Here is a 23,141-nt window from a genome sequence, read left to right as displayed (position 1 = left end):
TACAAGATCACAATCATTCACGTACATCAAATTTCAAATCGGGTGGTTATCATTGATTTGACTCAAGGTTTAAAAAATAACACCCTAAACCATCCAATTTGACATGAATAGCAATTGTGACCACCGTAAAACAAAGGTAAATGATCTCATGGTACACAATCTCGATGGAAAAGAGCTGAGCTGGAAAGGATATTACAATGAAACAAAGGTTTAAATATCAAATATGACATGAAACAGCACTAGTGACCAAATTCCTTTTCAAGAATCCAGACCTCTTTACAAGTAACATCCTAAAACCATAACACACCATACACAGGTGCTTAACAAAGCCATAGTTACCCAGGGCCATTCCTTAGAACCTGGGAACCGATGCTAAGAAACATGCAACCAGATGGACTTCATGCATCAAGCAAAGCTTAAGATACCAACAAATTTCCCTACTGTCGTTTTAGTGTGGCAGCACCATGATCATGTGGGCTACTGCTGCAACCATCTCTTCTCACAGGCAAAATTCAAACCCAAGAAACACATCATCGCCTTCAAATTCTTCCTACTGCCTCGCTCCTCTCTCTCTAAACCAACCCAAGAAACCAGTGGACCACATTCACATTATTCCTGATTGTGTCCCTAGAAACCAACCAAATAAACATATACACATTCTCCCTAGTTGCCTCTCAAAAACCACCAAAGGTTGAAACCCTCTTCATATATCTCCTATACCCCGAGTTTTCTTCTCTCCAATTTTCCACTCATAGCATACTTCACCCTCAACCATGAATAACAAAGCCAAAAAAGGCAAAAACTGTCTCTCGCTCCTCACTTTCTCCGCACATATCCCCCACCCATCATGTAGTGGTGCCGTCCCCGAAGACCTCCACCATGATGCCTTCCACCCTCCCACAACCCCCTCCCCACCGACCTCCCCACACCTCCACTAGGCCCCACCTGCCCCCAACCCATCACCTGCCCCCCTCCACTTCCAACCCCAGAAGCCTCTTCCTCCTCCCTGTCATTATACTCAAGTATCAGCCTCTTTATATTTTGCTTCTCCTCCAACTCTGCTGCCTCCTTCTGCTTAGTCCCTTGAACTAATGCACAACCCTTCGGAACACTCAATTGCTTTGTTTGTTGCTTATTCCCCTTCTTCACCAAAACCCTAACTGATACCCCTCCTCCCCCTTCCTCATCAGCACCCTCATCATCACTCTCATCACCTCGGCCATGGTGGTGAGACCCACTACTCAAGCCCTCAAACACATTCATGGGTATCATCATGTTAAGGGCAGGCCGGCCCCTCAGCTCAAGCTTACGAGAATCAAGACTCTCCTGAACCAAGGCACGAAGCTCACGCTCGAAATCTGCCTCTTCTACAGGGTCCACCTTGGTCTTTGACCTAACCCTCACCTCCTCTTCCTCTTCTAACCCCATGTGGACCCCACCCTCGTCGTCCTCATTATCTTCCTCATCAGACCCACCATGTTCCCCGCGTCCTGAGTCCTCTTCAAAGGCATCGGGACCACCAGTTGCGCTTCCACTGTCAGACTCAGTCTCGCTATCAGCGGCCCTGCCATTCTCGTCAAGCCCTCCATTGGCTACTGTTGCTTGTCCATTGCGATTGGTTGGATGAGGGGGCTTGTTGGCCCTGTGGCTTTCTGTATCTGAGAGCCTCTCTGTGTTACCAGGCTTATCAGACGAGGAGGGCTCCTGGTCCTCAGATTCTGCAAGAGCGGCACTGACTTCCTCCATTGATGAGTATCTCAACATGTTTGGGCGGAGATCCGCAAAAAGGTCCTGCAACCCATGCACTTTTCAGTTGGTTGGATTACAGCGAGGACAAATGAAAAACAAATAAAAAAATGGGTAGCTAAGAGTCATAGATTGAGAGCGCTGGATAGAGGGAACCAATTTTTTGGGAAAGTGCACAACATGGTAAAAAGTATAGCATATATTGGACTGTGGTGTAGACTACTTTGAAGGGAGCCTCACCGTCCAATCCTGATAGCAGACGCTTTAAGATTTATGGTAAGGGAACCCAATGGACCATGAACTCTCGTATAGTCAATCTCTGACCATATGTAATTCAGGAATGAACGGTGGGTGCCCCTTCAAGGTATACCAAGCTACATTGGACTAAAGTATAACTTTTCAATGATATTTATTTTTCATAATGGCTTTTAATGTTGAATCAAGTTATAGAGAAATATTGAGGGGAGAAAGTATATACCACAGTCCAATAGACTTTGGTATAGCAAGAGGGTAACTGGAGGAGGGCCCAAATGGACTCTATAGCCAGGTAGAGGCTAACTGGAAGGGGGTCCACAGGGACCCTATAGCCAGATAAAATTATCTCCAATCATACGCCTTCGTAAGGGTCAACTGATGAGGTTTACAGTACCACATAATATAGTGTATTGAAAAATCATATACTTTGCAAATATCTGTGATCCCAAAACAGATGAACAAGCTTGCATGACGAACCTGAATATCAAATTCGATATCAAGAGGTATTGACCCTTTGCTGAGAACATATTGCTGAAAATATAACAAGAATCTGTCGAGCTTCCTCTTCGAAGATCCTCTATCGAAGTATCGACCACATGTCTGGAGAAGCGTAATAATCATCCTGATCCGGAAACAATCTTCAGGCGGGTCCAATGTATCTTGCTAGCAACCAAACAAGGCAAAAAACAGAACACAATTGAACATTTTAAGTAATAGCCACAGAAGAAATTACAGGCATATAAATGACACCCATCTTTAAGGAGTTCAAGGGAAAAAATTACAAAGGAACAGTCCATTCTAGTGTCTGAAAATGTGCAACAAATTCGTTTAGCTGATAAACAACATGAGATGGTTTCCATGACTTCATGGATAAGAATCATGGCTCTCCTGGAGATTCTTAGAAAAGCCAATCAGTTTCCCGAGCTAATCAAAGTGAACTTTGTGTAACTAATCTCATGACTTTTAAATCCCCACAAGAATGTCATAATCACCAAGAAGCTCACACAATCCTCACCTCGGGGGTGCCATGGCCAAAAGTAAGAATCAAATAGAGCGTTTCAAATATAACAGAGGAGTCAATCTGTTCATAGTTGTATAGCTCTCCCAAAAACCGCATATGTGCTATTCGTCGCTGCTGCATCCCATAATCATTCAACTCCAGTCCTAACCTGATCTCCTCCAAGACCTGAAATTATTCGACAAAAAGAGAAGGCTAATAATATTCCATCTCCAGCAAGCATAAAATACATAGTTACATGAAACTTCAAATGTAAAAGTGGAATGACCCACGTGCTAAAATGATTCAACGTAAAATGCACTGAAGAAATCCATTGTGATGCATGATAAACTTCACTACAAGGAAGGAGCAGATTTAAGAGAGAAAATCAAGCACGAAGTAAAAGACAATGTGCAAAGGCCTCTCCTTAGGCCTTTCCTTCAAAAAACAATTGAAGATTGCAAACATCAGATAAAATAAAGTGATGAGCAGTGCATTCAACTTGGTCAGTTCAGCTCTTTAAGGAAAATCGCTTTTTATAACAAGGATTAAAAAGAACTGAACATGAAAAGACCCTGGGGAAACTGGAACTTTTAGTGAAACTAAAGCCTTTTTACTGAAATGACTACTGAAATCCATAATATCTGACAATAGTCATTCCTAAGAGGGAAATGTATACTCCCAATAGACACCAAATCAGCTTGCATGATTTAATGGTTGAATTTGCAGCAAGGTTTCAAAATATGCTAGGCGGCCAGCCTGGCGCCCGGCGCCTAGTGCCTAGACGGGCGCCCAGAATCTTGGGCGCCCTGTAGTACAAGTTCTATATACATACACATTTGTGTCAATTTTGTAATTTATTGAATTTGGAAATATTGTATTATTGTAACACATTTTTTTATATATAACCATATTACATATCGCAAGTTGAGAATAAACTTGTTCAAAATTTCAAAATTCAAACCATACTAAATTTAAAAGTCTAATAGGATATGTATTAGTAATAGTCTCCAACTCTCCATATTCGATAATAAGTGAAAACGTTTAGGAAGCTTCTTCAAACTACAAAAAATATTTTTGATTCTCAGAAATAGGTATAGCTAAGACATCAAGGGTTTTTGGAATTGTTCTTTTAATATTAGATAGTCCCCATAACCTATTTAAACATTTTTGGGGGTCAAATTACCCCTTTTTCTTTTTTGGGTATCTTAAAAAAAAAAAAAAAAGCCCACGTCCCTGGGCGCCCGCCTAGCTCGCCTGGCTGCCTGGGTGCCCGCCCAAGTACATCCACCCGAGTGGGGCCACCTAGGTCTGGGCGTGCAGTATTTTGGTCCAGGCTGACTAGGTGCTGGGCGGACCATTTTTTAAAACATTGAAATGCATTTGTCAGCAGGGCCTTTTGTACTATGTGACAACTTAACAATATCACCATTCGCCATGGTACACACAGAATCAAAGCATGCTTGAATATAGGTAACATATAAATTTTTATCCATGATGTACTATGTTCTACAATACGATTTTTCTACAAAACGCATTTGTCCGTGGGGGCTTCTATACTACGTGACAACTTGACAATATCACCATTTGCCATGATACACATGGAATCAAAGTTTTAACAGTACATATAAATTTTATATAGCATCCAGTTTTAACAGTACATGAGTTCAGTACTGTAACACAACCACCTACATAGAAACACATAAATCTATTATACCGGACAAACTATAAAACTTGATCACAGATAAGTAAAGAGGAAAAAGTTAAGATAATTGTGGAATGAGTACCTTAAAAAAATAAAAAATTTGTGGAATGCATTGATAAGTGAACATGTTTCAAACTCATTTAATGTGAGGAAAGTGCAAAGAAACACAAACCTCATCCACAACTGCAACAGCAAATTCATCATGGTACCGGCTCAAGCCTAGAGTGAGTGAAGCAATCAAATGAACTTGACTGTATTTCCCTCTATGAACCTTCATGAAGCATTTCAAAAGGTATGGTTCACAATCATTCCAAGGTAATTTGCGTAGCTGGCGCAAAACATGCTCAATTGAAGACTTGTCCAGGTCTGAGAATAGCAATTTTCTTATATACTGCATTTCAAACACAATGTAACACAAATCAAACACTATAGAAAATATATAGCGAATTGGAACAAAAACTGCAAGATCATTTAATTTCCACAGAACTATCTAGTAGTCAGTTACGTAGAATTCCCTAGATATACCTGATGTAATGGTGGACGAATTTTAGACACCCGTGCAGAACGTTCGGGGGGTTTGCACAAGTAATAAGCATTTTCCACAAGAGTACTGTGTCTAGGATCCAAATTTTTAACGTTCTTTAATCTCATCAATATCTCTAACATGTTTGCCATACGTATTGTCGTTTCTGGTGAGCGATACAGGAAGCGTCCACAAGTCTCAAGAAGATTGCAAGCGACATCTATGTTGTGATGAGTGAAATCATCTAAACAAGTCTGAATATGAAGAACACACAAATTAGCAAGAATAAACAATGTCACAAGAAAACAATATGTGCAGCATTCACATAAATAAGATCCGATTTTGTTTGAAAAAGAATCCACTGCAGTGCATGTAACACAAACAGGTATCAATTACCATATGGATTACTTCTACATAAATGCAATGCCTAAATAGAAAGACAAAGTTATACATTAAAAAGTTCCAGTACACACGATAACGAAATTTTGTGCATAAAGAATACACATTACAGGGAATGACCTTGATAAGAAATTTTTTACGAGGAATCCATTTATCCCCTTGCCCAATGGTGAAGAAGAATAAGGTGTGAACCAGCAGAGATGAGTAGAACAAGCAAAGGAAAGACACAGTTTGAGCAGATGGAGGGAGGTGCTGGAGCAGATATATGAGGAGATATAGAGGGAGATGGTGATGATGCTTCTTCTGAGGGCACTCAGAGTGATGGAAGTGGTGACACAGCGAGCTTGAGGCAGAGCCGCAGCAACAGCAGTCCGGGCGAGCCTGAGGGTTGAATTAACTTAGGGGACTCAAGCGTCGGAGTAAGGTATGCCCTACCAGAGCTGCACCTCGACCAATTATAGCTAGTTTGGTTCCCAAGATCCCGAACCCCTGAAACTCGCTTCTTGACCAATTCACTCAAAGGGATGACAGTGCGTGGGATCATGGTGGTAGGGATGTCTTTGAGCCACCTCATCATTAATATTGGCTCTAGAAGTATATTGTACTTATTTAGTAATATTTTGATATCTGAGTGTTCCTATGGATTTTGACTTACTCCATTTTAAACTATGAATGAAAGAGGTACTCAGACAGGAATCAGACTCTCAGATTTAAAGGTTTTCCAATTTCATCAAAATAAGCTAATATGGTCATCATTTTTCATTTACCGTAATAATTTGATTATTAAAATCAATGTTCTCAGATTCTCTTCGGAGTCTTATTCGGTTTGGTGAGAAAAATGAAGCAATTCGGTGCTTCGACCAATTCAGGGGAAGACTTCGGACTTTTTTTTAATTTAATATAAATAAACATCTCTTATTTATATATAAATATATACAAATAGTGGAAAAATTAAAAATAAAAAACCAAAAAACACTTTCATTTAGCTATTTCTTTGCTGCTCGATGCAGACCTAAATCTGACCGAAGTAGCCCAAAGCGGCCCGAATCTGACTGAAGCGGCAACACCAGGCTTTGCTTCGCTTCGGTTTATGGCTAAAATCCGAAGGCTTTGGCCTCTTCGGCTGAAGCGAAGCGGATTTGAAACATTGATTAAAAATTTTTGCCAGTTTTTGTACAACATTTTTGGGCCTATATGACTGAATTGATCCGAGCCATAGTTAGAAAGTCTTTGTCTAAAAGATGATTTTTTCAAAAAATCTCCAACTTTTTGAAATCAGTTAAGAACACCGATTTTTCAAAAGATCTTCAAAAAATTGCACTTTTTAATGGAACCGATATAAATTCATATTATATTTTTTTTCAAAAGACCTCTTCAAATAAACTTCATCCTTCTAACTTTATTTCTTCATCAAGTTAATACTATTGAATTTTGGTTTAAATATAAGTACATTACCAATGGGAGTAAATTAAGAATCTTGATTTAACAAAAAAATCTATCAAAAATTTCACCAATTAGTTCCCTTGAAAAAAATGTACGGAAAAATACAAGCAATATATTCCCAAAAAAAAAAAATTCAAAACAATCGTATTTTATAAAATAATAGGTAGAATTAGAAGAAGTGTAACCCAAAGAATAATCTTTTTATTTTATTTTTCCTTTAAACCGCAAAGACAAAGAGAGAGATTCCATGATACTAAAGATTTAGGTAGCTAGGAATTCAGTGCAAGATTCAAATTTGCTTAACCATTTTGTTGCTTTTTTAACGCAGAAGTTTGATTATTTTTATTTTTTATTTCTTATTTTTTTGATTTGATTCATATATACAACATAGCATTTTGGATGGACCACTATTTTACATATTTAGGTCTTTGTGTTTTCTTTTAATTAACTACAATCCTATACTGAAGGCGTTTTTTGTTTTTTTTCCTTTGAAAAATAATCCTATACATTGGTTCACAATTCTTGTTATTTGCTAATTAGTTCTTGTGTTTAGTATGTTGTTGTTGTTTCATTTCATGCTTCCAAATAAATCTACGATATGTTTTGTGTAGTGACAACAGAGTAAGCATTATTGCTGGATTTATTAAAAGTTTCAACAAAAAATTGTCAAGTATTTTTTTTTTGAAGAAAGGTTAACTTGTATAGAATATTGGACAATTACACAAGTAGAGCAAAACAATACGGCAGCCTAAAAGTTAGGTGCTCAGAGAACAAACTAGAGGGAAGAAGACGAAGAAAAGAAAAAAGAATGAAGGAAGAAAAGGAGGACAATTTAAATACAGCATAATGCAATAACTGGTAACACACTGTTGGTGCAAAAACAGTTAACACACTGTCGGTGGACTGTTTGACATCCTCAATTTGGTTTTGGTCGACGAGCAAGCAGATGAGCACTATGGATCTGTTGCACTTTCTGCTAAGAGCGCTGGTACATCAAGTGGCAGGCGGACTTTGGTAGTGGCTAGAGCAGCACTGTGGGCCGGTTGAGCGCTGGTACCTCAATAGACAAGCTAAGTTCGTAGGTATGTAGTCCCCCTGAGGGGTCAAGCCATGTATGCCGCTTGGCAGAGGTCAGCAGAGGTAAAAGTGACCCCTTGGGCTTTCTGTTGCAACCCCGAATTCAGGAGATAAAACTTGGGCAGGACTGTAGTGGCTTTCCCTGAGGAGCCTACCCTGATGAGAGAAATCTTCCATGAAGGAATTGGCAACCAAGGGAAAGCTGCAACTAAGCAGAGGGTCTTCAGTGGAGAGGCGATAGGGTCTACAAGAAATTTAGGCTTGGGCAGTACTGTCTTCGATGAGTACTGCAACTTCAATAGGCTAGCTCCGGAGGCTAGCACCTCTTCGGTGGGTGGAGAAAAGGGAAGTTGAAGAGGTAGTAGAGATGATGGGATTGAAGATTTCTGTTGAAGAAGTTGAAGAGTATGAGAGGAGGAAGTTAAGATTGAGTGGGTGGGGGAAGCTTACAAAGGCTAGAAGAAAGAGAAACTAGGACAAATTTTTAGATGGCGGGGATAGGGGAGAAGAGATATGATTGTACATTAGGAAAGGTCAGATGGGGGGAAAAGAGAGAAAGAGATTGTGGATGTTGAAAAGCAAGAGGGAGAGGAGATGGGGGGATAGGAGAGAAAAGAAAGTGTGGATGTAAAAAAGGAAGAGAAAGAGAGGCGAAGCTAGGTGAGGAAGGAGAGGAGGAAATAGAAACAAAGGAGAGAGATAGCGAAAGGCAGAAGAGAAGGAAGGGGGAATTAAGCCACAGAAATGTGTACCTTTCTTGTTGCAGCCGATCTTTGATCTTTTTGTCCTGATGGAACGGAAATGTAATTTCTGTAGAAAACTTAAAAGTTCCTTCTTTTTTATTCAGCAGCCAAAGCTACTACAATGGGTGATGACTTCCGCCAGAATTGTGGGCATGGGAGGAGAACTAAGATAGAAAGGTGTATGGGGTAACATATGAAAAGAACAATGGAAAAGATGCAATGGGTGATGACATCCGCCAGAATGGTGGGCATGGGAGGAGAAGTACAATGACAAGATGTGGCAGAGAGAGAAAACCTGGTGGTGAGTTTACCTTGTTTAAAGAAGGTCCCTTAGGAGATGGTAGAGATGGATTTAAAGGGCGAGTGTAAAGAATAGAAAGGTAGCTAAAGAAAGGAATATAGGCTTACAAGAACAACCATGCCATGTTTTTTTTTTTTTCCTTTTTTTTTTTTTTTTCTCTTCTATTTTTCTCCTTTTTTTTTCCTTTCTTTTTTTTTCTTTGTTTTGTATTCCCTCATTTCCCAAAGAAATCACGGTATGTTTACAAGCCAAGGATAGCTCCCTCCCTGGCTAGTCTGTCTGCCTCCGCGTAAGCCTCTCTGTATATATGTGTAAAGGACACCTGAAGGGAATTACATAAATAAAAAATACGATAAAAAATGGAAGAAAATCTCCTTGGAGGTAATCGCTTTTTGTGTGACCCAACCAATGATGTTGAGAGAATCTGATTCCACCTGAATGCCTTGTGCTGCAGGTGCTGTTAAAAGCACCTTGTTGAGGCCCACCAGTTGGGCCTTAGCCTCCGCATAGGTTGAGTCTTGGTGTCCTATAAACCCTGAGAAGGTCCAAAGGGTAGATGAATGGTCCGACAAGATTCCTCCAAAGTCTGAAGGCCCAGGGTTACCTAAAGGGGAACCATCTATATTGAGTTTGAGAAATCCAGGGGAGGAGACCAGTTAGGTCTCGGTCTGTTTATGTGAGGTGCGAGGTGTAAAAGGCCATCCCAGTTGTTTAGGAAGTGAGAAATTGGGAGGGCAGCAAATATGGGAATGAACTTGGCCCAGAAAGCTATAAGTGCAGTTAGGGAATCAAAAACAACTATTATAGTTTATTGTATGCTTCTGAAGGTTCGGGAATTTCTTTCTAACCACAAACTACAAAAGAGACTTGCTACAACAAGATGCCATAACTTCCTACCCTTTAGGGAAAAAGGTAGTGCAAAATATATTTGGAAAAACTGGGTTAGGTTACCAATGGTGACCCACTGAAGGCCAAACAGCTTGAGAAGAGAGGCCCAAAGGCATTGAGACACTTCACAGTGGAGGAAAAGATGGGGGATGGTCTCCTCTTCTTGGAGACACAGGATGCAGCGGTTGGGGAAGGCAAATCCCCTTTTTAGGAGTTGGTCCAGGGTAAGGATTCTGCCCTGTAGTAGCACCCATATAAATGCTTGATCTTGTGGGGTATGGGTAGAGCCTAGGAGAGGTTGATTAAGGGTTAAGAGACCTGTAGAAGGAATCTATCAAGAATTCACCAGAGGGAGAAGGGGACCAAATCAGTGAGTCTGGTCTCGAGAGACTGCTAAAGCAGTTTCCTTGAGACTGTAGCATAGAGTGGAGGGTGTTGGCTTCTTGATCGTTAATATCTCGTCTAAAGAGTGGAGTCCAAACTAAATTGGTGCCTGAGAAAGTCGCATAATCTGTGATAAGGGCAGCTGGGTCTCGAGCTAATGGGAACAGGGACGGGTAGGTTTGAGCAAGAGGTGAAGGTCCAAACCAGATATCAGTCCAAAACTTAATTCTTAGGCCGTTACCCAGGTTGAATCTAGTTCTGTTGGTGAAATCTAATTTAGAGGAATAAAAGCTTTTCCAAGCACCTGAGGATTTGTGCATGGGGGATCGAGGCAGCCATTCGACCCCATTCATTCCATATTTGGCTTGAATAACTTCTTTCCAGAGAAGGGGGTGGGGGGAAGTAAATTTCCACCATCATTTACCCAAAATAGCTCGGTTCATGATTTTGAGGTTCTTAATTCCTAGACCCCCGAAAATTTTTGGGTTGCAGACTTTATCCCAAGCTATGAGATGAATTTTTCTGTTGTCATCTACCCCTGACCAGAGAAAATCACGCATGAGTTTTTCCAGTTTTTGAATAACTGAGATGGGGATTTGGAAAAGGGACATGCAATAGATAGGAATGCTAGCTAAGGTTGCACGAATGAGGGTGATTCTACCCCCAACCGAGAGGTATTTGCCTTTCCAGGAGGCAAATTTCCAAGTGAATCTCTGAATGAGATTATCCCACATGTTTTTCCTCGATTTTCCTAGGCAAAGAGGGAGGCCCGGATAAGAGGATGGTATTGTTTCTGTGGATCAACCTAGGCGTGAGGCCAAGCTAGTTAGAGAGGCCGTGTCAACATGAATGGCCATCATCTTAGTCTTGGAAAGATTTACTTTCATTCCAGTGAGTAACTCAAAGGTTCTCAAGAAATACCAAAGACAATCTACCTGGGTTAGATTGGCGTCACAGAAGATGAGGGTACCATCAGCATAGAGTAAGTAGGAAATTATGGGACCAGAAGGGGAGGATCTGAAACCCGAGAGGGAGCCACTATCATAGAGTTTGGAAATAGTCTGGCCGAAAAGTTCCCCTATCAAAGTGAATAGGAAGGATGACAGAGGGTCACCCTGCCTAAGTCCCCTTTGTGCTTGGAAGAAACCTTCAGGGGAGCCATTGATGAGGATGGAGAAAGATTGAACCACTTTCTCCACATTGAACCAAATCCCATTCTCAATTGGATGGATTCTAGGATTGCTCAGTCTACCCTATCGCAAACCTTTTCCCAATCTAGCTTAATGGTAAGACCTGGTTGTCTAGAATGGATAGCTTCATGGACTGTCAAGGCCCCATCCAGGATTTGTCTGTTTGCAACGAATGCAGACTTGGTTGGAGATATTACGGAGGACAAGACGAGCTGAAGCCTAGATGACAATACTTTGGCCAGTATTTTGTAAGAGTTAAGAAGGCTGATTGGGCGAAAGTCTTTCAGTCTATGGGCACCCTCTATTTTTTGAATCAGGGTAAGGACGGTGCATTTGTGAGCTGAGTTTATGTTGCCCCGAAGGTGGAATTCTTCAAAGAAAGCTTGAAGGTCAGGGGCAATAGTATCCCAGAGGTTTTGGAACAAAGCTACAGGGAACCCATCGAGTCCAGGGGCTTTATCTTTAGGAACATCAAAGGTAGCCAACCTAATTTCTTCCAAGGAAAAAGGCCTTTCAAGATTGGTCGCAATTTCAAGGGAGATAACCTTGAAAGATATATTGGCTAAATGGGGGCGAACACCTTCATCGGGGGGAGTTAGGGTGGCGGGTGGATTTCCTAGACTTTTTCCTCATAATGGGGCTGGCAGTGTGAATGGAGGCTAAGGAAGTCAACTCGGCTGAGTTTTGAGGGGTATCATAGTTTACCCCTGAATGGAGCTTTCCAAGCTCCCTAGAGCTCTTACTTCTACGAGGAGAGGAGAGTACCTGTGGGTCACCAGCAATGGCCTTGAGTTGGTTAGTGAGAGTTGACACTTCTGAGATGGTTCCAGCTGGAAGACGTTCACCTCTATGAATTCTCTCAAGTTTCAGAGAATTTGGGGACATTGAGGATTGGATGTCTGAGTTAAAAACTGAATGTAAAGAGGAGAGGTAGGGTTCATGAATAAGGGGATGTTCGGACATTGGTTGGGGGGAAGGAGAAGAGGAATAAGGGAAGAAGTAGTTGAGGGGGGATGCAGGGCAGGGTCGACCACTAGATTGTTGAGCTGCATTGAGGGCTAGCATCATTTCTAAGGGCATAGGCACTAACTCATCTATGTCAGAGTAGACCAAACCAGTTTCAGGTGGGTTTGGTAGGGTGGAAGCAAATCTAATGTAAGAGGAGGGGTTAGTTGGGGTGAGCTCAGAAGAGACAAAGATGAGGGGAACGTAATTGGAGTCTTGTTGAGGTGGTGGGAAACCTGGACACTGGACGTAAGATGGGGATATGGTGGGATTAGGATTAGGAAGGGGGTGGGCTGGCTGTTGGAGTAAGGAGGATTGGGAGGGGGAGAAGATTGAGGTGGGAGTCGTGGTCTGGTCTTGGTACCACCTTGGATAAGCCCGCTTATGTTTCTGTCTTCGTGGCATGGTTGAGGGAGATGTGCTACAATGGGAGTCCAGGAGAGAGAAAGGAGAGGGGGGTAGGGTTGATAGAGGTTGTGGAGCAGAGGATGGAGTATTGGGGGTTTGAGGCAGGGGCGTGTAGTGAAAAGGAACCAGTGCAGATTATGGTTGGGTACATCTTGATTGTCAAAATGATCCGACTGAGTTGGTAATGGGTGGGCAGAATTTGAAAAGACGGAAGCTGAAGAGAGTGGGGAGGAGGGAGAAGCAACTGATTGTTTGGGGCTGTAGATAGTGGGATGTTGGGAAAGGTGGAAAGATTTAGAGTAGATCCTAGGGAAGGGGCAGAATTAACAGCTGAGGGCAGCTGGGTTGAGCAGGTACTGAAGTGATTAAGGTGGGAGAGGGGGGAAGGAGACAAATGGGCTGCCACCTGGGTTGTGGTGGGGCTCGAGGTAGCCTGAGGTGGCGGCTGACAGGTGTTATAAATGTCACTGGGGGCATGACAGGTACGGTTAATTATGGGACGAGGATGGGGGATAGTCGAGGTGACCTTGGACAATGGGAATTTGAATGGGGCGACCGACACAATGCATGGAGGTGTGGCAAAAAGGGGTGGCTGTGTGACACGTGGCGCAACGACGTTTTGGGTCATCATCGAAGATGGAGGAGGGTAGCAGATGTCAAAGTACTTGTGAGAATACCTCTGACGTGGTGGGCGACTAGTAGAGGTGGACGATACATCTGTGAGGTGGCCCTTGCCTTTGGTTGCATGAAGGCGGGGATCTCGAGACATAGGATTGATGGAAGAGTCAACATTGGATGTAGGGGGATTAAGGTCCATGGGTTGGGAAGCATTGGTAGACCATGGTCTAGGAGCATATTTAGTGTATTCTATGGAACTGTGGTCCCTAGGATGTTTGGGTGCATCAGAAGGGGACCCTGGAGTATCAGAGTGAACACGGGATTTGCGCTGGACCACAATCCACCCTTCATGGTCCGACTAAGGGCGGTCATGGCGGTGTTTACCCTGGACAGAAATAGAGATCTTGTAAGATAGAACATTGAAATGCAAGTTCAAGACACTAGGGATAAGATCTTCTGAAGAATAGGAAATTAGAATTACAATTTTCCCCAAAGGAAGAAATCCCATGGATTTTCAATGGACTGAAAGGAATTGACCACAACTATTTCCTAAAATCTCAAACATTTGTTGGTCTAGAGGTGGAGGGGGATACCTTCTAGAGTGATCCAGAATTTTTTGAATTGTTGGGCACCCAACGATGGTATCCATTTCTGTAAAGAAAGCTTACCACCTCTAAAATTAAGAGCAGCGTCATGAGGGATAATCGGGTGGAAATTGTCAGGGAATGAGACGAGATACTTACCATCGAAGAGTAGCCTACAAACAACATGGGGATTTTTAAAAGTGTTGTGAAGCCATCTATTATTCCCTTCAATGTCATTGTGCTGAGGCATAAAAGTGCCAATGAGGGAGTTTTGTAAAGAAGTACGCTCAGAGATCTCGCAATTGGGAGAGAGCCAAACTTAGGGTTGGTTGTTAAGGACCGAAACATGATATTCCTGAACATTCACGATAGGGTTTTAAGCAAACTGAAATCGCTCCATGCTGGTTTTAGGGTTTGAAGTTACTGCCCGGGTAAAGGTTTTGGCGTTATGAAAAGCAGTTTTCTCCATAGAAGGCGTTGATTGAATAGTGTGATAGGTAGGTTGAGATGAAGAAGTAAGGATGGTGGTATTAGGGGTGGTTTTGAAATGGGCAGGGTGTGATGGCAATACCTGATAATTATCTATTGCAGTGGGGTGAGTTGGTGTTTGAGAGTGGGGAGGTGGATTATGGATTTTTTCTGAAAATAATCGAGGGTGTTGGGGGAATCTTACCTTCCTGGTGGAGGGTTTGTTACGGGATTTCGAAGGGATGGTGAGAAATCTATTTGGGTTAGTAGGTAGGAAGTGTTGATGGCCATCAGAGGAAGGTGAAGGCTGAATCTGATGGTTCTGATGAGCTCCGTATGGGGTTTGAGTGCTCCGTATGGGGTTTGAGTGCTCCTAATATGAGAGTTGTCCTTATAGTGGTTAAATGTGGTAGCAGACAGGCCCTGGTGGTGATTGAAGCTTATAGCCTAGTGGGAGGATCCTCTGAAGTTGGAAATTGGGTGAGCCTTGAATGTCTGGTGGTTGGGCCTTGAAGGCCTGATGTTTCTGTGATCATTTGGGGCGTAAAGGCCATTGTCCCTTTGATGAAGGTTGCTTCTATCATAGGATGGACTTTGGCTATATCGAGAGAAGTTGTAAACGGTAGGTCGGTGGTCCCTGTGGAGATAGCTTCTATCCCAAGAGGGCTTCGACTTCGTCGAGAGAGTCTATAACTTGTGGATCTGCGTCTAGGAGGGGTGTAGTCCCTGTAACAGTGTCTAGTGGAGCTGTGACCTCCTCTAATGGCGGAGATTCCACAGATAAATTTGATTTTTGTGTCTCCTCAATTACTACCAAAAAACCTTCTTCCGCAAATATGAACTTAAAATTGTCAAGTATTACTCTAATGACACTGCTAATGCTACAAAATCATTGTTTAATGGCTTTAATATATCTATACAATGGCTGCAAATTATAATCCTATATTGTGTCATCTTTACATGTCCAATTTTTTCACTACATTTTTTTGAACCATATCCGAAATATTCATGATTCTATAACTTACTTTTTTTTTTGACGATCCGTATTTTTTACCCAATTTTCTCCTTCGACTTTCTGAAACAAAACTGATTCATTACCAATGTTCTCGTCTCCTGATATTTTTATTATTCCCCAACTTGCTAACTATGAATCAAACACAGCTGAATTGCTGATCCGCCCTGGTTTGGTTGTGACTGATTTGGTTCCCTATTCCAGGTTGTAAAACCCTGATTTGAACTAACAACAATTCTTTTTTTTGAAGTTGTTAACCTAACAACAATTCTTCTAGATAAAGAGTAGCAAATGGTGGAATGCCCACCCTCAATGGAGATGAAAAGGAATCTCCGAGGAAGATGATAAAGAATTTATCAATGGCTTAAAAGATTCTCCTACTCAAAAGAGGAAATGGGAGGACCAAACCCTTTGGCCTATTGAGCCTCCAGGATCCTTAATCAACAAAATCAATGTGTAAATAATCGATGCATAGGGTATAGACCTTTAACAGCGGCTGCATGTCAAAAGGAAATTCTTTCCCAACTTTCTCAAAAAGAAAATCTTTCACAACAGTGACAATTAAATGGTTTACTGCAAAGGAAAGACCCTCACACTACTTCAATTCTTCTATATTCAGTTTGGAGATGGGCAGTGATGCTAATGAGATGGAATAGTACCCCTTGATCCATCTGTATAAATTCACTTTTTTCCAGCAGCAAATTGCATTTTACAAGCTGAGATCCTAGGGAACATTGACTAAGAGGACCAAAGAGCTAGAAGCCAAGGACCTCCTTTGCAATCTCAAGGTCTCCATGGCTTATTTGGGAGGGGCCAAAGTAGACCTAGTGGAGGTTAAAAGGACTGTTAAGAGGAGATTTTAGAGCTTTCTAGCTCTCTCGAGATCATGTGCAACACATTCTTGGAGAAGCTAATCTATATTGGGGGTAATTAGAAGCTAATCTAGACAAGCAAAAAATTAAGATTCCTCTGCCTACAATGTATTATTGTCTATCCCAATAAAAAGAAGCACACTCTTGATGATGAAATGTCACATAGGATAGAAGGCCTAAGGAATAGTAAAGAAAGACCCTCGGATCCCTCCCACATCCAAACCATCAGCCTCCTCATTAGCTGGCCAAGACACAAGACAGAAAGATAACTATGGAGTCATATAGCTCGAAAAGACATGCAAAAATATAATATAATATGCATCACTTACTTCGGATCATAGTTGTTGGCATCGTGAGCATGGGATCATGATAGGCTAGAAGCTCCCTATGGTCGCTGTCTGTACACCTTGAATTTACCCAACATTTTGGGATCTGGACCCCAACTTTTTGGGATCGCATCATAAATTCTAAAGGTCCGAGACCCATCTGATAAAAGCATCTCTTTTCTCTTTGAGAATTGTATAGAACATGATTTAGAAACATAATTCTTTTTTTTTTTTTAATGCATATACATTTAAGACTTCTTTCTTTATAAAAGATCAATCTAACACGTGTATGATTTACTTCGACCGACCCTTAAGGGATGGGGATCATGTTCCCCGCATATGGGAGCACGGCTGCCCAAGGTCCAGCTCTAGGAGCACGAGACCGCCAGGATCACCACCAAGTTGGGATATCCTAGTAACTATGCTCAAGACAAGCTTTACTTGCTTAGAATGTATACAAATGCACACACAAATAAGTTTAGATAGGTTGAGAACAAAGATATAAGCTATTACAAGGATATACTTACAAGTGGAGGCACTCACAAATTGAGAGGACAGAGAATAACTTTAGCAAAAGGCAAACTTACGAACAAAATGAACACAAAGAGAGATGACAATCTTGCCTAAACTAGCACAAACCTGACAAAAAGTCAGAGTGAAAGTTGTTGGAACTTAAAACGATAAATTTTCATAGAGACCACAAAATAATTCACTCTCACCTTCAAACAGCTAAAGACCAAACCTGCGGGCGCGATTTTGAACTTTGCCAACTCTCCTATAAACCTTATATTCCGAATCTTTGTTTCAATATTCATTTGATCCTGAAGCCATAAATGCAAGTCACTAGAGGATTAAGGAAGAAAGTGATGACGCAATTGCATATAAGTAATATGTGTCCAACTTTTTGGGCCTCATACTATCTATGAAGATGGTACACAAATCAAAGACAGGATAACACAATTATCAGCAAACAAACAAGTAAAAAGATCCAGCAAGCATATTAAAATTCATCCACTAACAACCTATCACAAGAATATATACATCAAGTGCACTATCAAAACCATGTGCCTTGACAAATACAAACCAACCTTTTTATTAATTAAGAAGTTAAATTCTTCCTCCAACAGCTGCAAAAGCATAGAAGACACATCCTTCATGCACGTTGAAAGTGTTGCCACCATACGAGAATAGTATGCAAGTAACTCTAAGGAAGTTCTAGGGACATTGAACAGTGCCTTAACTAGCTTTTTTCGATTTGTCTTCGAATTTAAATAACAAAACTCTACCTGCCAAAAAGGGCAAGTGTAAGTTACTATGCAAAACCATTATAGAACAAAATACTGCAAAAGAACAAAGCAAAGGGTGATTACTGTCAATTGATCAATAAGGTCACGGCTGACGCATCCAGGAAGCCTCTGTAACATACTATCCAAATTTGTACCATCGATACCTTTAACTTTCTCATTTTCTCCTTTCTTGTCTCCATCTTTTTCCTTCCATTTTTCTTTATCAACATCTTTACCTTTCTCTTTATCTTTTTCCTCTTTGGTCTTGACTTCTTTTCCTTTCTCTTTATCCCTTTCTTCTCTGTCCTTAGCTCTCTCATCTGCTTTCCCTTCTGGTGAAGCTTCAGAATCCACAGAGATTTGTGCAATCTCCTGTACCCCGAGAAGACCTTGATCTGGCTCTGAAGCTGATTCCTTCAAACCAAAAGAAATCCAATAGGCAGGGTGATAACCGGAAAATATTAGCTTTGAATAAATGAACTTCAGAATTACATACAATAGCATGAGAAAGCAATTTAACATTTGACAGAGACTTAGCAGCCAACATAACCTACAGAAACAAACTACAGAAACAGCAGGTGAATTAGCTGATAGAAATGATTTACACACTAAGATGGCAGCCACAGAAGAGCTGTATGGAAGTCAATCTTAACCCATACACCAAAATCAAAATCAAAATCAATCTCCACAAAACTTTAGAAGCCATAGGACATGTCCCATGTTATTATGCTTCATTACCCAGTTAAGACATTGCAACATGAGTACTTACAGAGAGGCTTCAAATCTAAGAATGTTTAAGAAGTCAAGTCAGTGGAAGATCCATTAAACTTTCCATCAATCCCTGATCCCAAGGAGAAGCCTGAAGCCACATCTTAGACCTCATATTCATTGCTTTCACAAGAGAGATCATATGGGTTTAACTTTACATTTTCTGCTGAGCAATGTTACAGGACTCGGCTGAGTGACTCGTCCTGAGTTTTATGTACAAATTGGGGTACATAAAAAAACTTTAAAATCCCAAGAAATTTTAAAAAATTATGGCAATGTTGAATAATTTTTTGGATGTAATTTGGATGTTTAGGCAAAGATTGGTGAGTTTTTTTTGCCATAATCCCTAATTTTATAAATTCTTTTTTTTGGATTTTTTTTTTAAATGTTCCCAACTACAAATCCAAATTTTAAATCCATTTTTTTTATACTTTTTTAAGCTTATTTTGATTTGTTAAGGTTGTTTTACGTTTTGTTTACTTTTACTCAGTCCTAGCTTGAGGCGAGTTACTCGGGCAAGTCCGAGTACCTGGCCCAAGGTGTTTTCTCAAACATTGCTGTTAAGAAACAATTGTCTTCGATGTCAGTAGAGTAGCATTTTTTTAATACTTTTTTTGTATGTAATTTGGATGTTTAGGCAAAAGATTGGTGAGTTTTTTTGCCATAATCCCTAATTTATATATTTTTTTTTTTGTTTTTTTTTTTAAAATGTTCCCAACTACAAATCAATTTTTTAAATCCATTTTTTCTATACTTTTTTAAGCTTATTTTGATTTTTTAAGGTTGTTCTACTTTTTATTTAATTTTACTCAGCCATCGCCTGAGGCAAGTTACACTGGCAAGTCTGAGTACCTGGCCCAAGGTGATTTCTCAAACATTGCTGTTAAGAATCAATTCTCTTCGATGTCAGTAAAGTAGCATTATTCCTCAATAGAAATTTCCCATCATATACAAATAAATGCAGGAAAGTATTACTACTTAAAACCCTCACAGTCATGGTTTAGTGTTGTTTATTATGTGAGCAAAAAATTGTATATATTATTAGACAGCAACATTGGAGAATTAAAATCTGCTTCTCAATTGGAACCCATTTAAGTAGCAAGTCATAACAGGTCATTATATTGAACCTGGTGCTGCTGAGTTCGGCATATCAATCAAATTCAAACTATCTTGCTAAACCAAACGATCAACTTGGTCATGAGGCTGATGGTTTCGCATTATGTTCACAGGCTCATTACGTTGAACAGTGCTTTGCCATTTGCATTGCAAGATTGATCCTAGAAATCAGGGTACGTTGCAAGCTCAAGTCCTAATACCATGTTTTGACAATGGTCCAGTTCTGCACATCTCCAACCCGTCTAGCATGATATTCCTGGCCATCACTTTTCCTTAAGAAGAATCGTTAATGGACCGCTTCTGGCATTGGTTCTCCAGGATGCTATTTTTGCTGCTTTGCCAAATCAGTGTGGACCTAAAAGTTTTTGAGTAAAGTTCACTGCATTGATTTAGAAAGAGAAACCAAAATTACAAGAGGTGTGGTGACCCCGAGGGGTCACACTCTACAGGCCCAAACATGGTCCAGACAGTGTATAAAAAAGAAAATAACCGCTTACAGAGACAGAGAGGAAAAGTGGCTTTAGGTCCCCAAGGGGGAACTAGACGACCCTCCTTAGCCAACCTGTCAGCATCTGAGTTGGCTTCTCTATACACTTGTTCCCAAGCAATTCTGAAATCTCTGGTGATATACAAAATTTCTTCAAAAATGTCATCAAACCGTCACAGCCATGCTGAACGATTAGATGCCCAGGTGATAATGTTCTTCGCATCTCCTTCTACTATCAGGTTGTGACTCCATGAGAAATCACACTTGCAAAGGCTCTCGAAGAGGGCAAGGGCCTCAGCAAGAGTGGAGTCTGTGACACCAATAGGGCGAGAGAAAGACATCAGAATATGTCCATCACTAGCACGTAGGAGCCCCCTATACCTGAGGGTCCCAGGTTGCGAAGGGAGAAACCATCAAAATTAAGCTGAAAAGCTCCTCTTTCCAGTGGTCTCCATAGAGAGGCCCTCGATATTTTAGGAGACGCAAGACTCAGTAAATTCGACCAATTGCTGTCGTAGTTACTGAAGGATAAGTTCTTGAAAAAAGTGTGAGACCACTAAATCTCCTCCTTGCGAAACGTGGAATGGTAGTCTAATTTGGCATTAGACAAGCTGAATACTCTGCTGGAAGCAAAGTCCTAGATTCCTCATGGGTATGCCACTCCGATATGGACTGAAGCAAAGCCTCCTTCAGGGGTCAAAAGTTACCCGGGTGCTGAGATTTCCAAGGTTTTAGGGCTGTCTTCAGCAACTGGAGCTTCCATTCCCGAACCCCCATCCATTGACCACTGTGAATTCCAGGAGAAGGTCACGAAATGTTTGAAATTGGGTTCTTCAAGCCACCAAGCTTCGAGCCTGAAAGGTTTGGGGCCCCAAGGACAGGTTGGGTGTCAAGGAATATAGGTCAATGGTCAGAGATTGGTTTTGGCAGCACAGAAGAATGAGTGTCAGGGAAACTTGGCCCACTCCAAAAAGATGCGAAATCGATCAAGTTTGGAAAGGGTAGGGAGAGGAGAATGGTTGGACCAGGTGAATTGAGCTCCCTCAAGGGGGATATCTATAAGCTGATTAAGGAAGATAAAGCCCGAAAAAAGAGTCATGGCTTGGGAGATGGATAGGTCGGAGTTGCGATCGTGAGATCAGCGGGTAATGTTAAAATCCCCGCCCAAACACCAAGTTGCAAGGCTTTTAATTGCAATAATTTGCAGTTATACCCAAAATGCTGGCCTCAAACCATCACTATTAGGGCAATACACCGTTGAGAACTTCCACTGCTTTCCATCAGATAATCACAACAGGAACACAATGACAAAGAAATTGCCAGTAGAGGAGTCACGTAAGGTATGAAGGGTGGGATCCCAAAGCACCCAAATTCCCCTGAAGGTCCAACTGCTTCAAGGGCTAATCATTGACAGGGTCTGAACCCCCCAAATACTTCGAATGGCCGAGAGTTCTAGAGCTGGCAATTTAGTCTCAATCAGGGCAAGGAGAGAAGGAGAGTACTTGGTACACAAATCCCGGACTGCCTTCATTTTTGTAGATGGTCCAAGTCGCGAATGTTCCACATTATAATATTCATCTGGAGAGAGAAAATCGGTCCTTACGCCTTGGCTGGCGACTACTATCAGACTTGGTCGAGGGGTCCACAACTTCCAGCGAAGACAAAGGAGGAGCTGCTAGCTGTCTAGAATTCTAGTTAACATTGAGGGAAAGGAGATTGGACACCTCTCTCTTCAAAAACTTCATGTTGGGCAGAGATTTGTGATCAGCCTTGATGAAATCATCTGAAGCCTTCCTCGGACCATTAAATTTGAACCCCATAACCCTAACCACTTCATGATGGTCACCTTGGGCATGATCCAGTGCGTCTACCAAAGTAGAATCGACTGAGGTAGCAGAGTCCGAGGGGCTTCCAGAGGTCGATGGTCCGAAAGGAGAGTGGGACTGAAGAGATTATGGATTAGCGATAGGCTGTAGGCTTGGCCAAGGAGATGATGCAGAACTGGCCCCACGGGGGGGGTGGGGGTGGAGAGAAGGCTAGGGAAAAGGGGGGCAGCGAGAGTGAGAGAGGTAACAAGCAGATGGGAGTAGGGTTAAGGGAGATGGAAGAGAGGAGTGGGGGGTAAGGAGAGGGAAAAGGGGAAATAAGGGAAGAGGTCAACTGAGTAGGGGGAGAGATAAGGGGGGTCTGAGGCAGATCCAGTGGACCTAAAAGTTATATTGTTGTGCATAAAACTAGGTAATGCTCAAGTATAGCGGTACACAGTTGACCAGTTGGCCATCAATCCCTCTCCCGCCTATAATGAACCATCAAGGGAGATACAACTTATTGGCAATATCAAGGGCATTTAGAGAGAGAGCAACAATAGAGTTTTCAGGTATAGGACCGCCTGTCTGGTGATTGAAGAAGATATCACGGATTCTCTAATTCAACAAGAGCTGGAAAGAACGAAATTTAAAGGTGGTAGGGCTCCTAACATAATCAAGGACTCGAAATTGATGATATTCATTGTGGCCTTAAAGGTGCTAGGGCTCCCAACA

At 41.5% G+C, this 23,141-nt stretch overlaps 1 protein-coding gene across 4 annotated transcripts in view; it reads right to left on the bottom strand.

The window, feature by feature from the left end:
• Positions 1-68: 68 nt before the first annotated feature.
• The window catches only part of LOC18441596 (regulator of nonsense transcripts UPF2), a 49,875-nt gene continuing 26,802 nt past the window's right edge, over positions 69-23,141 (bottom strand). For all 4 annotated transcript variants that reach the window (XM_020671858.2, XM_020671857.2, XM_088846132.1 and 1 more), the window contains 8 exons: positions 18,315-18,644; positions 18,033-18,230; positions 17,664-17,765; positions 5,229-5,480; positions 4,876-5,094; positions 3,017-3,187; positions 2,479-2,664; positions 69-1,791 (listed from right to left, as the gene is read on the bottom strand). In XM_020671858.2, coding sequence (XP_020527517.2) covers positions 817-1,791; positions 2,479-2,664; positions 3,017-3,187; positions 4,876-5,094; positions 5,229-5,480; positions 17,664-17,765; positions 18,033-18,230; positions 18,315-18,644 — 2,433 coding nt within the window. In that variant the 3' untranslated portion in view covers positions 69-816. The remainder of the gene's footprint in view (positions 1,792-2,478; positions 2,665-3,016; positions 3,188-4,875; positions 5,095-5,228; positions 5,481-17,663; positions 17,766-18,032; positions 18,231-18,314; positions 18,645-23,141) is intronic.

The sequence above is a fragment of the Amborella trichopoda genome, chromosome 9 (genome assembly GCF_054954075.1).
Source record: "Amborella trichopoda isolate Santa Cruz 75 chromosome 9, AtrichopodaSantaCruz75HAP2 v2.0, whole genome shotgun sequence".
Classification (NCBI taxonomy): Eukaryota; Viridiplantae; Streptophyta; class Magnoliopsida; order Amborellales; family Amborellaceae; genus Amborella; species Amborella trichopoda.
This window is presented reverse-complemented; position numbering and strand designations above follow the sequence as displayed.